The 15,028-nt window shown below is 36.0% G+C and overlaps 1 protein-coding gene across 1 annotated transcript in view; it reads right to left on the reverse strand.

Annotated features, from left to right (window-relative positions):
• ZNF143 (zinc finger protein 143) overlaps nucleotides 1-11,330 on the reverse strand; it is a gene marked incomplete at its 3' end in the record, with an annotated part of 21,043 nt that extends 9,713 nt beyond the window's left edge. The window contains exons 1-8 of the mRNA XM_010083262.1: nucleotides 11,216-11,330; nucleotides 10,336-10,428; nucleotides 9,774-9,857; nucleotides 9,479-9,559; nucleotides 8,173-8,369; nucleotides 5,739-5,813; nucleotides 1,321-1,440; nucleotides 207-282 (exon numbers count right to left, since the gene is read on the reverse strand). Of these exons, the coding sequence (XP_010081564.1) occupies nucleotides 207-282; nucleotides 1,321-1,440; nucleotides 5,739-5,813; nucleotides 8,173-8,369; nucleotides 9,479-9,559; nucleotides 9,774-9,857; nucleotides 10,336-10,428; nucleotides 11,216-11,327 (838 nt within the window). The remainder of the gene's footprint in view (nucleotides 1-206; nucleotides 283-1,320; nucleotides 1,441-5,738; nucleotides 5,814-8,172; nucleotides 8,370-9,478; nucleotides 9,560-9,773; nucleotides 9,858-10,335; nucleotides 10,429-11,215) is intronic.
• Between the last annotated feature and the right edge of the window lie 3,698 nt (nucleotides 11,331-15,028).

Genomic DNA, 15,028 nt, shown 5'->3' on the forward strand with positions numbered 1-15,028 from the left:
TGTTTCACCTCATTCCTCCTTCAGTAACTGAGTGAAATCCTCTCTTCTTTCTATATGCTACACTAGCTGAAATGATAACTTTTTTTTTCTGCAGTTCTCCCAAAAAAAGTTCTTTACCTAGCAGTTTAAAAAAGGCAATATTAAAAACTTACTTTACACAGAGACAAACATTAACAAGCAGGAGGAGATAGTCAACAAAAGATTACCTGTTGCGAAGGCTTTGCCACATCCAGGATGTTCACACTGATAAGGTCTGTCTCCTGTGTGTGACCTTTCATGCACCTGTCAAGACATCCAATACACTGACTTAAATTAAATAATCTGATTACTTCAACACAGAAACAATTCACTCTCAAAGACAACATATTTTATTTCTCATCCGACGATGCACATTCAAGTGTCTTATTTTTAAGAAGTTATTTTAAAAAAATGAAACATGGTAATGATGTTTTCCCTAAAACTGAAGATGTCTCTTCCAAGGTGTAACCTGATGCTTTCAATTAGTTTTGCAGAAAATGTTTCTGTAAATACACACAGAGCTGCCATCATACAACTACGTTAAAGACGGTATGCAAACATGCCTCAGAGCCCACTCTATCTGATTTCTGACTCCACTGAGTGCTTCTCATGATCCTCCTACATTGCATTAAACCTCTACAGCAAGGACACCATTTTAACACATGATCCCTAGAGTCAATTACTCACTGATTCCCAAATGTTTTGTCAGAGGCAAGGCAGCACTGCAAGGAGTTCACCTCATCATCCAGTGATTATTTCAGCCTAAACTGGAATGTGAACAGCTCTACACCCCTACTGTTTAAGTAATTCCTTTACTTAATTTAAAAAAGGAAGAGAATTAAGGAGTTGCCACTCGTAAAGAAAAGATGTTCCAGCTTTTCACTTTGAATTTTGGATTGCTCTGAAGAGTCAGACTTTGTATTATTATGGTCAAATCTTTCAAAAACTGGAATTTTTGCATGATCATGCATACATATAAAGTAGATAAAGTGAACACTGAATTTCAGAATTTCTGCAACACTGCTGCTAGAAACTATCTCAACAAGAGATCTCTTACATGCTGGCAATACAGGAGCCTAACATGATCCCACACCTGCATCTATTCAGAACACTAAGCAGAATCACCTGAGCACCCAGGACAACCAGTTATTGTAAAATCAATCCAATAAACATTTGGCAAAACAGCACCATTGCAACTGGCTCTCTGTTAATTTGTTACTTTTAACCACATAATCTGTAAAAAAAAAAAAAAAAAAAAAATCATGCCTGCAAAGTAACAACCCTCATTTTACATCTCATCACCTTAAGATGGTGAGCTGTTGTGTACAGTTTTCCACAGCCATCGTAATCACAGCGAAAGGCTTTCTCTCCACTCTGCTGCGATTTTGCAGTCACTCTCGTTCCATGTCCTTGCAAGACAATCTTAAGTTAAACAAAACAAAACAAAAAAAAAAAAACCACAATGGATCAGAAAAATCACGGAGTTGATTCTGACAGGTTTCTTTTGTCTCTCTTTGCTATGCCATGTATTTCTTAGTCCTCAATAAATAAACTAAAAATAACTAAAAAGCGTAAATTCTGATGAAAGAGAAACTGTAAAACATATTTACTTGTAGACAGCAAATTTAAATGCATGCATTAATTAGCCAACTAACAACAAAGACAAATAATTTGAAATACAAGCCCAGTGGTAAAATGACCAAATCAGTAGACAGAAGTGGCTTAGATTACATCTAAGGCGCTGGGTCTGTTCCTAACGGAGATTAGCCATAAATCAGACCACCTTCAAAGATAAGTTCATGCAAAGGGCAAACAATAATTAAATGCACTGTTTGAAAATGAAGTAAAGCATTTTGTACTTTGTTGGTGATGCATGCATTTTGATGAAACTAATCAGAGCAATTTGAGCTAGGTTCTGCTCTCCTTTTCTGGCATGACACAACAGGAAAACATACAGAATAACTTTGTGATGCAACTTGAACCCCTTTTAAAGGTTTTTTCATGCACCAATGTGCAAATAACATTCATACAGGCTGAAGAAAGAGGCAGATGCCCAAATGTAAATGTTTGGATACAACTATATGCAAAGTAATCAAGACTATTTTAAAAGGTCTATCCTTTTAAACCACCCCCCTTTTCTTATGGATCCAGTTCTATTCTGAATTGTCTGAAGAACATTTCACAGAAGAGATTAAATGGGCAGGCACCTCTGGAGATCTTCTAGTCCAGCACCCCCTGCTCAAAGCAGGGTCAGCAGCAGGTTGCTCACAGCAGTATCCAGATGGGTTCTGTCTATCTCTAAGAACAGAGACTCCTGAAGGCTGCCCCCAGCCTTCACATTCCCAACTAATTCTTCTTGGTAAGTATGAGGTCCAGCAAAATGTCTCACCTTGCCAGCTGCTCAATAACCTGCTTTAGGTTGTCAGTTGCCATCCCTGAACTCCAGAACCCTCCTGGAATTCATGTGCCCTGTCATGATGCTATTCCATCAGACACTGAAGTGGTTAAAATTTCCCACGAGGGCCTGGGAACACGAGGCTTCTTCCAGTTGTCTGAGGAAGGCCTCATCTTCTTCCAGATCAGGAACTCTGTAGCAGACAGCCACCACACCACCACCCATACTGGTCTGCCAAGTAATTCCAACCCTAATGGCTCATCACCCATCTCAAAGCAGAGCCCTGTTCAGTCCTGCTGTTCTCACGTGTTCCACACGTTCTCCCCTGGCCTTATTGAAGAGCCTGCATCCATCCATCCCAGCACTCCAGTCATCTGAACTATCCCACCACGTCACCCTCATCCCAACAAGACTGTAGCCCTGCAACTGCACAAAGACCTCTAAGTTCCTCATTCAGATAGATCAGAAATTTGATTTGAGAACAACTTTGCTATGGATTCTTCAGGGAGGATGCCCCCTGTTACCTTCAGACTGTTCTTATGACTAAAGATGCAAAGTTGAGTATGAAATTTTTAATCAACTGAAATGTACAACTCTACCACTTCAGAAAAGCTTCTCTGGAACCATGGAGAAAAACATAACCTCATGAATCAAGAAACCCATTACTAATACTACTGTTTAACCAACGACATCATGAATCACAGAAGTCAGGCTCATGAAGACGACACTTGGTTGACCACCTGCACTTAAGCATTGATTTGTTTTTTTTCTACCAGTAAACCTGCTACTATTTCTTTGTTGCTTCAGTATATAAAAAAATATGTTGCAAAGATCTTCTATAAAGTTGAAGTATGCCAAAGTCTAAAAGAAAATTAAAACAGTTCTATAATCAATGTGCTAATAACTGTAAGGAAATAACCAAACATAATTTTACCAATATTAAGATTGATACAAATGGGGTGGGGGGAATAAAACAAACAGAACACTTACGAAAAAATCAGTTGAATGTTACGAGTATTTGTTCAAACAACTGTTTGCAGAAGTATGCATTTCTTCACGATACATTAGTTGGTATGACTTGAGGATTATTAAGAATTCACTTATCATTCAACAAGGACAGATATAGTATTAAAATTATTGTTCTTAGAAAATAATACACTCTAAAGAAATTTTAAAAACCCAAAAGTTATGAGGCACAAAATCAGAACAACAGAGCATATAAAGCACTTTTAAAATAATGTGAAACTTGCTGAGAGGAACTGTGTACTTCAAAATACTTTTAAATAGATGAAATTTTTAAAAACCCTGATTTTAAAATAATTCACAAATGCATCAACACACGAGAGCAACAAAAGTAATAAAGATCTCAGATAAAATTTTTATATTGAAGACATACAAACTTCAGACTCATAATTCTGCTTTTATTATGAACAAATGGATATGACAGGTTTGAAAGGAAATAGCATGCAATATGCATTTGGGCACACAGTTTTTGTTTTCACATGTATAAATCACTGAGGTATTATGCTTTCTTCTTGGGTGAAAAACCTAACCACATGCAATTTTGAATGACTACTTAGCAGCATGACATCTGTTCTATTCTTGTGTTACCTGTGGATTTAAAAAGTTTATAAATATATACTTATTTAATACTACATCTAAATATGAGGCTGTTTTATCCCAATTAATGTATTATTTCAGAATGAGTTGCAAGCAAGTAGGTATTGCCTTAAATCAAGACATAAACGTGCTTAAGATTTTCACAGATAATTGATAGCTTTGGGACCCTTCAGTTGGCCAGCTGAAGTTACCTTATAGGGGTCAGAATTTGAGACTAATCCTTAATACCTTTTGAAATACCCGATCTTTTTTTGTTTGGAACATATAATGCTCCATAAGATTAGCACATTTCCATATGGCACATATGTTACCATACACCAAAAAACCCCACCTCCAGATTCACTTTGTTTTGGGGCTGAGGCTGAAATCAATATGTAACTGGATACTGGTACAGCTCATTTTGCTTAATAGGTTCTTACTTCCAGGTAAAACCAACCAAGATCTTACCTTACTCTTTCTTGAATTTTGCATTTTGTTGGAGTTGTATCCTTATTCCAACCTACAAATGTGTAAAACCTCTAAATTTCTTGATTTAATTTTATGGAATATATTCCACTATTTTAAATGATGCCTGTGTTAGCTATTCTCTCCTTTCCGTGTCATGCCACACAGGCAACACTGGAGTGTCTGCAGCTTTAAATATTGTGGGACCTAGCTTTTAAAAAAAAATATAGAAGAGAATTTTGAGGTAACTGTCAGAAGTGAGCCTGTAATTCTTCCTTTCACAGACACTGTATTTTACCTTGGAGGATATTTTTCCTCCTTGTCTAGTTCATTCTTAAACAAAAAGCAAAACCAGGGCTTCTCTAACCAAACCTTTCTCAATGTAATGACTTTTCCGTTTTTGATTTTGTCTTTTAAACATGTGAGGATATAGGAGTTTTATTATTATTATTGGCTTTGGTCACAATTCTTTGAAGCCCAGAATACATTTTGCTTTGACTCTTCCTTTAATAAAATCTGTTACAATGACAAATATCATTTTCCTTACATGATTTTACAGATGCCAGGTCAAAAAAGCTTGAGACTTCATAAGTTGCTCCTGTATTTTCCATTGCCCTTTGAACTTGTAAGTTAATATTTTCACATTGAAAAGGTTTTTATATTTGTACATACTAACAACATGAATACAGAAAAAGAAATGGATGTATTTTTCTGCTTCAAGTGTTCACTAGGAGCAACACTCTTAGTGACTGATTACTTATAAAACCTGCAATAAAAGTCAAGGACTCTAACAGGGCGAGTGGAATAAAAATAAGTCACCAAAGAGAGAACAGTTCCAGACATATGCCTGGAACTGTCTCTCTTGAGAAGAAAATAATTGAGTCAGCATTCCTTCTGCTTTAAAGGACTATAAAAAGTCAGTTCATTCTCTTGAAAAGAGCTTCTGAAATACACCCTTGCTGATTAAATACTCAGGTCAGCTTGAAAAAATCTGAGAAATACAACATAATTTTTTAATTACCTTTTAACAGATAGACCCCAGAAAATGGTACGTATTAGAAGAGATCTTTAAAATCCTGTGAAAGGATCTTGTACAAAGTGGGAAGTATGAGCTATCTGGTCAGGTTTGAGATCTAAAATTCCTCAAGTGTAGCAGCAGACCCTACTTCATGGCTACACTGGACTACCTATCATGCATCTTGCTGGGCAGAGAAGAGAGAAGAAACAGATATATTTAATTATTTTTTATTGGGCTACATACCTGCATTTTTTTATCTTGTTCATTTTCACTTATCATTCCTGTGCCACTAACACTGTCATTTCCATCAACAGACACCTGAAAAATGAAGTTGAAATGGCAAAAACATTTATAGGTTATTTTTATTCATCTGAAAAACAGAGCGCTACAGACAGTTCCCAAGGGTTGATTATTTCATAGCTCTCTAGCTCCCTCCTGAAAGATGGTTATCCTACAGTACGTTAGCTCACATGAAAATCACCAGTTGTAGCACCTGCATTATAGAATAGGTAAAGTGAGCATCTCAAAGCTGTCTTAAAACAAGATAGAAAAGACTTCAACAACCAAGCATGTTAAATTAACAGACTGACAGAAATATTAAAATAAATTAATAAATTTAACAATACTGAGTTCTGACAGGAAAAAAAAATTAAAATGTTTACTTCTTTTATAACAGGGGTATATCTTTCACTCCCTGTTAAGCAGAATTTATTTGAACAGCACAACTCCTTTGGAATCAAAATACCTAAGACAGTGTGTTACATCTCAAATCGAAATAGTCAAATCACAGCAGCTAAGCAAAGACTTGCGTATTGCTCCGTAGGTTTATTTTTAAAAACAATCTACAGGAGGAGAAAGTTATTGCTGCTTTCCAAGGAGCTTATTGAAAGAGTATTAATGTGAAACTTTTATTTAAATAAAAATATAATTGCCCAGTTTAAAGAAAAAACTCTCTCACACACATCAACTCAAAGAACAGCATCTTATTAGCCATTGTAGAAAAAAATTAATTTAAAGTATACTTTACATAGTTTCCCATTCTTTAATTGCCTCTGTATTGGGCACAGGCATTCACAATACTTTCTGCATCCATTACACTCAAGGCTGATTGATGCGCCTAAATCTAGTGTAAGTGTTTTTATTCTTCTCTATAATAGTTTGTCAGGAACCCTACCTCAGCTCACGTGCTTATGCCTTTTCACTAAGGAGGCCAGAGCAGGCTCCTGAGAACGTTAATGGTTGTATAAAGTATCTTGCTCAAAGCATCAGCCACCAACATTTCGCTTGGAGACTGAAGATGACCTTGTCTCATAAGAGGTTTTCATACTGTACTGTCTTTCTAAATTAGACAATTGTGAGCAGTATACTTTTGGCAACTTTGAGCTAAAAGAGTGAAAAGGAAAGTGCCCAAGCAGAGGCAAGTTTACATTACAGAGAGACTACAAAGTTTACAAGCAGGTGGGTTTTTTTAAAGGAAATAAGAGCCAATTTGTGACCTTCTCCTGAAGAATTTTTGAAGGGAGGGGAGAGAACCTGCACAGAAAGGAGACGAATCACTTCATCCTGAGCTTCCTGTTGTTGACTGAGAAAGGAACTGCTGATATGGAATTACAAGTTCATAAATGCCACTGGAAAAAAATGATACAAATGGAATATGCGTGCAGACATACACAAATCCCAGGAACTGTCCTTTTCCAGCAACTGGGATATTGCAGGAAAACAGCTTATGGAAGAAAAGTATGTGTTGTAACCTCTTCACAATTCCATCACATGTCTTCTGACTCTATATTCACTGAGAGCAATGGTGTCTTTTTTCCTCAGTTGCTTTGGGAGGAAGGTGGCATTGACTTAGCCCAATCTGACTGGCTCTCTTAGGATCTCTCATTTATAACAGAGAGAAACATGATGGAAAAAACAGTGTAATAGCCATTTAATTATCCTAACTGGCCTTCTCTCAAATTTTGACAACTCTCAGTGACACCAGAGAACAGATTTTAGAATTTATTCTAGTCTTTTTCCACAGCAGTACAAGCACTGATGGTAATCATCCATCAACTGAGACACTGCTAAACTATAAAGTCATGGAAGTTGCACCGCCCATTATTATATTTGCATCGTGCTTTACAGAAGTCCAGGAAAGTGGAGAACGTTAATTTTGAGCATCATACTACATTTTACTGTAGGAAGTATGGATTAAAGAAGTTTTTTCCAAACTCAGTAACTGTCTAATTGTCTGTTTTACACTTCATGCCATGTGTTGTCCTTGCCCAATACACCAGGCCCTACTCTTCCCAATGCAAAAAAAAAATAAATCCAGCAATAGTGCCTGAACAAGAATAATTTAACTTTGTCCTTCTTTCCAAGCAGTATCCTCTCAAGAGGCTCCTTTCCAATGCTGTATTTTAGACAAAATTATTATTTAGTTGTTTAAATCACTTTCCAAAGCAGTCTGACTTCACACAATTTCAGTGTTCAATCCTTTTTTCTTTTTATGCAACACTACACACTGGAGCTGCTCACTATAGTGAAGCACTGTCATGACAATTTGGTGTTCTCCTCACGGTCTGAAAACTCTCTTTATCATTTTAATTCTTAGATTGCAATTGGCTTTTGCTGCAAAATATCTTGTGATGCTACATTAAAATGTTATGGACAGAGAAAATGTCTTCCAGTATACCTTGGCTGCATATTGCTCCAAAGCACTGATGGTATCTGGGTCAATGGCAGCATCTCCTGTATGAAGACCTGCCACTGTGCCATCAGCTTGAATGGCTAAAATGGTATCTGACTGCGGCATCTGCACCGTGTGGTGAATGTAGGCAGTAGTTCCATCCTCCAGCTGGACTGCTTGTAATGCGCTCTGGTCGTAACTGTCTGAGAAATAGTATTACAGAGTGTTATGAAAGAAAAGGATTAGCAATGTCTGCATGTTACACGAGAAACTACTGCTGTTTAGGAAATGTCTCCTGAAGTCATATATATGTATGAAATACATGAGAAATATAATCATTAGTATATGAGAAATATGAACACTTAAAATATTACTCTGAATAGCACCAATTAATTTTTTTTTCAAGACAAACCCTCCCATAGCTTTATTTTTGCACACTGACAAAAGTGCAAAACCAATTTTATATTGGTCTAGCTTTATTTACAAAGGAATCCAGGAACACAAATACGTGTTCCATTTCATATCCACTCATAATAAAATTAAAATAATGTAACGCATGTACTGATGCCAATACTTCAGATTTTAGAATTCATAAATCTGATCATTTTAAGAACAGAATCATGCAAACATGCAAAAGAAACACATGAAATATAGAATGACTTTTAGGGAAGAAATTATTATATTCTCTCCTCTTAGTATTGCTGATGGTAGAATGTAATTCTTGTCACACTAGTTTAAGCAGACTTAAAATATCTACTTGTTCACTTTTTGTAGAGCAGTAGTATTATTTCCAAGACTAGTGTAATCATAATCTGCAGAAATCTAAGTTATCATTTAAAATAAATATGGTTGCATTCTTGACTGTCAGCTGTCACATTTTCTGCCCTACTACCTAATGGCAAAATCATCAATAGCATGATCTTTAAAATTCAAGTCAATCTACATTCTTTAGCTCAAGAGGGATTGATTGATTGATTCTTACCTGATTTCTCTTCTCATTTTCACATGCAATTATTGATGAAATCTGTATAGGGGCTTACATTCTCTACCTACGTGACATATACTTCCTTTAATGTGATCCTGGGCTAAAAAAGAGTCAGATATGCTGGTTTTGATTCTGTTCACAACTGTTATATGAGGCCCAAATAAGAAACTAATTTCAACAATTTCCAGATGTCACAAAGTAAAAGCAACAAGTAATCTACATTGGGAATTGCACTAATCGATGTCATAGTCTAAAAAGAGCACCATATTTTATACTGCTTAAGTCCTGTTGGACTCTAATAAAATCACACTTCAAAAAAAAAATTACCTTTTGAGGTGTGATGAATAAATGCCGTAGTTCCATCTTCCAGCTGAACTGCTTGTCCATCTTCCAGACGCAAGGTGTCCCCTGTTCAGAAGAATTACAATGCTTCAACAATGTAGTCTGAAGAATCCATTAGTTGGAGAGACTAAACACTAAATACCTAGGATTACAAAATACCTAGGATCTCTTCACAACTCTTTCCATCAAAATAAGAAATCAAGCCATTATAACTACTTAATATCAATATTTATCAGTAATACCTTATTTTAGAATGTATCTCTTGTATTATTACACTTACTGCTTTTAGGCATGGATACATGTTGAACATAAGCAGCAGAACCATCTTCTAATTGAATCACGTGGCCATCCATTAATTTACCATCTGAAATACACAATTAGAATTCTTTAAAAATGTTCTGTATGACACATCACAGTTTAAACAGACAGTTCATAATTTCTGGATTAAAATATCAATAAAATCACTAAGAAATAACGTTTGGTAAAGAGTAAGCACAGTATGACTACACAGAGGTTTTAAAATCCTACGATAAAAGAATAAAGAAGGCATGGTGTCCTACCCAGTAGGCAGACCGTTTGTATTTGGTTTTGAAGTGGAAAAATCATCTCACTTTTGTTTGACTTATGTTCTGTATTTGATACTGCATCTTATTATTAGCAGAAATAAATATTTATTTTATAGTATTACTGTGATACCTGTAATTCCCAGATGAAATCTGAGCTCCATAAACATTGTACAGATTTTGCCTGACTTTGCAGTCCAAAGGGGTTTACCATCCAAAGACAGCGTTAAAAAGGGGAATACAGTTTCAACACCAATCAACTTCTAGTCATTTACCTACCTTTAGAATTGTGCTGTATGTAAGCAGTGGAGCCATCAGCAAGGGTAACTGCTTGCAAACTTACACCTTCCATGTTTTCTAAGTTGTCACCATCTAGCAAGGAAAAAAGTTCATATTCACTATTATCAGCATCAAACTCTAAAAATCACAACTTAACCACCTCCATAAATGATTACAACCCCTTAAAGCATAATGATTTCAGAAATTACAATAGTAAATAGTTCTTTCTTACTTTCTAGCTTTTGAACCTTGAACATAAACTAGGGTCATATGTTCAAGATTTTGCTCTGTAAACATGACAGATAGAATGTTATTTTCCTTAACTGAAAAAGTTAGTATGTCACTGAATAAATAACTACAAAGCTGAGGTTTTAGGAGTAATATTAATCAGGTCATGAGTGTCAACAGTGAAAGAGTGATATATATATATACCTGTACTGATAATTTTGTTTTGCACAGTACTACCTGTCAATATATACAAATCTATTTAGAGTAAAACACAGATCTAGGAAAGTTTTTAATAATGTAAAATCATAACGAAGCTGGCAGAAAACACCAATCCTAGATCACCAATCTATTTTAAAACTCAACATGTTCAATATATACTTAGATATAAACTGAAGTTACAAAGTATAAAACAGTAAAACTACAGTGAGAATAAAGTCAGATTTTATATTTCCTATTTTGGCACATTTACACTGTTATTAACTTAATTAAGAGATCATTTTCCTTCCAGAATTAAATTAGTGAACTTAATCAATCTCAGTTAACTAAGAATAATTTGTTAGATCTTTCATTTTGAATACACTACATGAGTTTTATCTAAATTTCAAACAGAAAAGACACAATAATGTAGGGATATTTTAATGTGAAAGTTCACCTTGCACAGCTACAGCTTCTGTTAGACAAAGAGTCACATGCTGGGCCTCCATTCCTCCTCCAGAAAATTCAGTCATTCCCTGAGAGTCTCGATTTATCTGAGCTAATAACATTGTCTACCTAGAACGAAAGTATTCACAAAACAGATTGAAAATGTAAATACAGAACCAGAACTAGTTAAAGACAATCCAAGTTTAATTAGATTTTTACACAGCTGCTACAATATTTTATGTTACTTTCTGCGTAAAGAAGATGCAATGAATGATTGACTTACCTGGAAAATACTTAAGAGGAAAAAACGTTATTTGAAATAGGTAAACATTATCACCTCAGTTAATTAAGCTGTTAAGAACTTCAGGTAGCAGTTACTAAATTGAAGTGCATCAGACACATTTAGATTTCAGTTAAATATGAATTATTCAACCAATGTATAAAGAATAATGGTAGTAATTATGGTATAAGTAATGGTATCTTTTTTGTCACCAAAATTAAAATAAAGCTGACAATTTACCCATAGTCACTCATGACAACAGTAGGGCTTTAACTGTATAAATCAAACATCTCGCCGGTGCCAGTAAGAGGTTTAGAATCTATCACACACTGAGAAATACACACTTCATTAGTAAGTCTGACTGAATGATCCAATTATTTCCCTAACTTTCCAGGAAGGTTTCTATTAAAAAAAAACAAAAAAACAAACCCTCCTTGAAAATAATAAAGTATCTCATGATAAAACGTATTAATAAGACATGAGAGTGATTAGTGAACGGCAGTCACAACTCTGCATGTATCTCACAGAACCAGATACAGCCATCCTTTGGATACTAATTTTTCACCCAGGCATGTTTCAATATGGGAGATTAAGTCATCTACTGAATCTGAAAGGCTATTACTAATTTTCTGTATTACTCGATTAAGAAGCTATAAATGAAAAATATAACACTGTGTTCTACTAACTCAGATGTTGGCTTTCATCACAGGAAGAAAAAAACAGAAACAAAAACCCCACAAAACAACCAAAAAAGATTCCCTGAGTTCTGGAAGCCCTTTAGTTAATCTAACATACACTTAGATGTGGATGAAAGGAAAAAAAATTCCCATGGAATTGCAATATAGGCTACACAGCACCAAAACAATTTTCCCCCCCAGCCTAATCTCTTGATAGTCAAAGAGTTTTTCCTACAACAAGCAGCAGTTACATAATCTCATAAAAAGGTTACAGATAAACAATCAAACCTTTTAATCTTAATATGGTTCTATGACCTGCTGTTTCATAATTCAAGGCTGAAAAGAATAATCCAGCCTTTTAAATTTACTTATGATTACATTTCTAAACAACTAAACTATTTTTACCTCTACAATCGAGAAATCTGCCCTTGAATGAGCAATTTATCAGCGGTCTCAAAGACCACTGAGAAACTCATGCTTACGTGAAAACTAAAGAATAATAAAAGCAAAATTAGACCATGTAGGCACTCCAGCATGCCTGCAGTATTTAAAAGATTTCGTACACTAATTTAGTAGTTGAAAATTATACCCGACTCATATTTTCCAAATACCTCCAAGTGACTTTGAACCAGACTCTAATTCCTAGAGAGGCAGGCAGCTATATAAGTGTCTTAGTCTCAGCAGAGAAAAAGCTAACCCACACCCAGCCACTGCAGCCCTGCTGCTTTTACTGTCCAAAGTGCTTCAACCCCAGTGCTGTGCACAAAGCAGATGTGTTGCTACAGTCCAAGCCCCACAAACTTTTAATGTGATGTTATACCAAGTACCCACATTACCTGTGGAGTAATTGGACCTGGAGTCTAAATCACCTTGGTAGGTATGAGAATATTATTGACAATTTGGCTAACTGTTAACAGCCCCATTAATGGAATAGATAGAGTTTAATAAAGGAAATGGAAAGGGTAGCTTTAGGAAGGTTTTAAAGCCTCCTGTAAAAGCAGCAAGTTTTTTCATGTGCTACATTGAAAATAACATAAGAAAAACCCACTACTAATGATCAGTTCACAATTCAGTAAGAAATATGCCTTCCAAGATTCAAATCCTACGTGCTATCTACCTGGAACACTAAGGAGATTAAAATATAGCCTTGTAATGGAGAATTTGAACCTTGAACAACTCTGACCATCAAAAAGAAGACAGTTAGGACAGAAACCAAAATATAATTCAAAAGAGGTGTGAGAGATCTTTTTAACATCCAAGGGAAGATGGGAAATTCTTGTTCCCAGCATCCTTTTCAAGCAAAGAAGCTTTGATAGAAAATGAAGTCTCTGGAAGAGATGTAATCTAACAGAAAAAGAGCCACTGCAGAGAAGCCATACACACTAAACTGCATCTATAGTAGATTTTTGTAAAGAAAATTAAATAGCTATATTGTTTTGGATACCATAATCTAAGGGACAAGGAATTGCATGAGGACATAAACAATCCTGAGTTCAACTCCGTCCTCTGCCATCTCCACATTAGTGACTTTGGACTAGTAACTTCTCTCCCTATTGCTCATTTATTCCCCCTATCTCAAAACAGGGACAAATCACTTAGAAAGCACTTTGCTCATAAACTGGAAATGGGAAAACATGCTGTAGCTACAGAATCGGCTTAAACAAGCGCAGAGGTGAAGTGGCCCTACCCTCAGCATTCAGGTACTGTGCAGCAAATAAGATCAGAAAACTGATGCAGTCAAAAAAATAAACTAGCACCAGAAGAAGTTTTATTCCAGAGGAGTCTGCAAAGGCGGCTTCTCTGGAGGTACTGCCAGCTTGCAGCAAGTTAAATTAAGTAATTACGGTATTGATGCTAGTGGTGCACAGAGGTTACCTGTCTTCTTAACTGCCAGCAGTGTTCTGTATTGTCAATGTTTTCCATTCACTCAGTTTTCAGAAAACCTCACGTAAACAGGTTGCAAAGCAGCTGGACCATGTCACACACGGGAGAAGAAAGGCCACACAACCACTGGTTTTGGCTAGAACTATATTCTGAAACAATTCCAGCAGGGACTGCATCTCAAAGGCCTTTCAGCTCTGGTCTACTTCAGAGTATTCCCTCTCTTAGACAAAGTATCTTTTAAGAAGCTCGCAGTATCTTTAATATACCATCTGCCTTTAAAACAGAATAATGACCCTCCTCCAGAGCTTATGCCTCTTCTCTCAACTTTGGGGAAAAACAGAGGGGAAGCTAGTCAATGCAGACAATTGCAAAGTCTTGCAAGAGTCAGAGCAGAACCAAGTGCTTAAAGGGTCAACGGCTATTTCGGAAGAAAAAGAAATCTAATGCAAGATAAACTCAAGGGCCAAAGGAGCAAAAATATTTGTTTAAATTATTTTAGTGTTCGTTATTGTAGTGTGGCCACTTAATAGTTATCACACACTGAAAAAAGAAAATAAAATCAGAGTGAACTGCCGCACAGAGCAGAACAACATTCACTACTTTCCTCCATTCCAGATGATCTGGACAGTCATGTGCTATAACTTACACAGACTATGTTGCTGGTTTTTTGCAATTCTGACTCTTTTTAAATTATCCCTTCCAATATATCCTCTTCCCAGTCCTCTGTCCTTCTACTAGCTTCTTATCCCCAGCTCCATCCTTTCTTCTTGAAGTACCAGTTTCATTCTTCAGCCAGTCCTATCACAGTACCAAATTTCCAGCACATCCCTCTTCCCAAATATAATCCCATCCTTCTTGTCAAAATAATCTAAAATACTCCCTTGTCCACACCAACGCCTTCTGCAACTAGCTCCCAAGTCTTCTCTCACTGCTGGTCAGCTCTATGTGTCCATCACACCATTGTCTATCACCTTCCTGCCTC

This window comes from Pterocles gutturalis, unplaced genomic scaffold (assembly GCF_000699245.1).
Source record: "Pterocles gutturalis isolate BGI_N339 unplaced genomic scaffold, ASM69924v1 scaffold29090, whole genome shotgun sequence".
In the NCBI taxonomy this organism is placed as follows: Eukaryota; Metazoa; Chordata; class Aves; order Pterocliformes; family Pteroclidae; genus Pterocles; species Pterocles gutturalis.